General features: G+C 30.6%; 1 protein-coding gene across 1 annotated transcript; it reads left to right on the forward strand.

The window, feature by feature from the left end:
* On the forward strand, positions 949–2,187 carry LOC107645722 (ethylene-responsive transcription factor CRF4-like). The gene has a single exon (XM_016349807.2). The coding sequence runs from the start codon at positions 1,074–1,076 to the stop codon at positions 1,941–1,943; it is 870 nt and encodes a 289-aa protein (XP_016205293.1). The 5' UTR covers positions 949–1,073; the 3' UTR covers positions 1,944–2,187.

The raw sequence follows: 3,382 nt of genomic DNA on the forward strand, positions 1-3,382 counted from the left end.
AAATATTTAACTATTTAAAAAACTTAGTCCAATTTGGATAACTAACTTAATTAAACTCTTTTTGATAAAATAACTTAAACAATAAATGGCTCTATTAAAAGTAACTTATAAATAAGTTATTTTGTGTTTGAATTTTTAACTCTAAAAGTGCTTATTTTATAGAAATGTAATGAAATGTAGAAGTATTATGAGAGAAGTCATTTTTTTAACTTCTCTATAAGCTCCAAAATAGCTTCTTAGAAAGTTGCAATTTGATTTTGAAAATTGCACCAGACATTAATACTACTACTAAAAAAAGCTACTTCTAAAGTTTCCCAAACGGACCCTTATGTTTGGATATTTAAGGCAGAAACTCATCTGCAGTCGATTTCATATGAAGTTGTTTTTGGATGGATGACACGTATTATCATTTGGTTTAAAAAAAATCGATTTATTTTATATAAATAATTTAATTAAAAAACCAATTGATATAGCTAATTTCTCAATTTAAATTAGTCCATTTGTTTTTAAAATAAAATACGGTGAAAAATCTAACATTATAACTATATCAATTGATTTTTTAATTAAATCATTTGTATAAAATAAATCAATTTATTTTAAACCAAATAGTAACACGTATCATTCATCCATCTTACTCACTTTAAATTTCAAAATTACAGAATGAGCACATCAAGTAACCTTAAAGAGTTTTGAAGGCACTAAAATAAAAATAAGAAAATATAATAATTTGTAGAACAAAGAGACATGTGTTATAATAAAAAATTAAAATTGAAACGGTTTTTTTCCTAAATGGGGCGAGTCGTATGGTTGTGACTTGTCACTCACCCTGGCCTTGGAATCTACGACTTCTTCGTCTTTTTATATGTTAAAATAAGAAGAATAATAGAAAATAAAAGGAAAATAAACAATTGGAGAAAGAATAAAAAGAATCATAATGAATAAAATCATGGCCATAATTAGTTATTAAGGATTAGCAAATACTAATACAAGTATAAAAGATTAAAATCTCATTGATTTTTTTCCAATGCAAAGATATTTCTCTCTTCTTCTTTCTCCCTCTCACTCTCTGCTCGATGTGCAGAAAAACTGTGATATGCAAAGTTCGCGAACCCGGTGTTGGTGATACTCTCAATGCAGAAACAACACCCAAGGTTGTTCGTGTTTCAGTAATGGATCCGGAGATTACTGATTCTTCGAGTGACGAGGAGGAATATCAACAGTATCAAGGACGAAGCAAAGTGAAACACATTGTAAACGAGATAAGAATTTTGTATCCGCCATCTCACAACACCACCAAGGTGCAAAGATCTAAACAGCAACAACAACAGAACAAGGGTAAAAAGGTGGTTGTGGCTGCCATGAAAGCTGCTTCTTCTTCTCAAGAGGGTAGGAAGCTACGCGGGGTTAGGCAAAGGCCATGGGGGAGATGGGCTGCAGAGATCCGAGACCCTGTGAAGCGTACGAGGTTGTGGTTAGGAACCTACGACACTGCCGAAGAAGCCGCCATGGTTTATGACAGAGAAGCCATTCGCCTTCGAGGTTCTCATGCTCAAACTAATTTTCTCAAGCCTCCTAAGGAGGAAGAATATGAACAAGTTTTTGATACCAACAATATGAAGAACATGCCTTCTCCTACTTCTCCCACTTCTGTTCTTCTATTTCAGTCTGATGGATCTGGAAGTAAGGTTTTAGGAGAGGATCAAAGCGAGTTCAGAGATGAATCTCCTTCTTCTTATTTTCAGGATGCATTGTTTTTAGATTCACCTTCTCTTGATTTTTGTTTATCGGATTTTGAGACTCCTCCCCCAATATTTCTTGATGAAACTTGTCTACCCCATTTTATTTTTAGTGACAGCAATTTCAGTGATGCTACCATTGAGCAGTCTATTGAATTATGTAACTTGGATGTAGATGATTACTTTTGCAGTCACACGCCAAATTAAGATGATCAATAGGAAGCTTTTTATGTTTAGAAACCGGAATATATAGTGGATTAGTGAGGGAGTGGTGTTTTGGACTTTTATTCCTTTTTTTTCTATGTTTTTTTAGGCTAGCTGATGAGTGATGGGACATGTAATTAGAGATGGAGCATGTGTGAATTTATCCTAAGTTTTGATCTTTTTCATATTTGTTTTGTAAGGATGTTATTAATTATTATTAGTATTATTATTATGCTAATTCTAGTGATTTTTTGATGCTATATATGAACTTTAATTTGCAGTTTTTTTGTTGGCTTTCTTCAATCTATTGCTTGATATAAGATGTATTTGATTAGATTTGGAAACTTAATATATATACAATATTATTTTGTTTCTCTGTAACTCATAATGAAGTGTTTGATGGGTTGTTGGGATATTTTTTTTCTCTGGTCATTGACAGAGAGAATGAAAGTGTATGGAATATGCACTACTAAGATTAAAGTTGTGGGTGTTTTACTATTCACGTCTCACTATTCATGTTTCAATGGTTGGCCACATTAGACATCTTACATCCACACATGCAGCATCATCTTAGTTCCCAATCACCATAATTTTGGAGGTAAGACCCTCTTGGTTGTACACCATTTTTTTTTTCTGTTCTATTATGTCTCCAATAGTAAATATATGGCATTTTCAATGACAATTATAAGGTCAAGTGGGTTTATGATTGGGCACTAGGCATAAAGAATATACATGTATAAATAGCACTTTTACATGCACAACATATATATGCTGTGTTTACATGGCCAACAGAGATTGTGTGTACTAAGAATGAATCATTTGGGGGACCCATATGTATTCAGGAATAGACCTAGGAGGCTAGGACTCTACACTCTAGGAGTCGGTTATTGATTATTATAATTCCTTATTAAAAAAAAATAAGCTTTTACTAGTACTTTTAATTTGTACATTTTTAATTGAGGAATATTAAGAAGTCAATAAATTTTATAATTTATAGTCACTAATTAGTTATTATTAATATTTTTAATGATGTAAAATTTTATTCAATAGTATAAAATTATTCATTTTTTTTACTAATTAAATACTGACTAAATTTTAATAAAAATCCTGACTCTTACACTTTCTCTTTTTAATAAATATCCTAAACAAACTTGTTAACAAGATACAAATTTTAAATGCACCATGCAACATAACATACTGACTTATGACTGTAGATTATTAAGTAAATATCTCAATCTGCTTGATTCTGTTCTCTCTCCATCGAGCCTTACAAACCATAAAATTTTTTAATTGAGTATGAAAAATCTATGTTATTTGAGTTATTATTTATTGGCTACTGTAATTAATTATTTAATTAACATAAACAGTAAAAATATATTGTTAACAAATATCTTAAAAACTCTTTAAAAATATAATATATATTCAAATTGATATCTAAGAAA

The sequence above is a fragment of the Arachis ipaensis genome, chromosome B06 (assembly GCF_000816755.2).
Source record: "Arachis ipaensis cultivar K30076 chromosome B06, Araip1.1, whole genome shotgun sequence".
In the NCBI taxonomy this organism is placed as follows: Eukaryota; Viridiplantae; Streptophyta; class Magnoliopsida; order Fabales; family Fabaceae; genus Arachis; species Arachis ipaensis.

Coding starts and splice junctions, on each gene's coding strand:
- LOC107645722 (XM_016349807.2), top strand. CDS start 1,074: ATGTGCAGAAAAACTGTGATATGCAAAGTTCGCGAACCCGGTGTTGGT.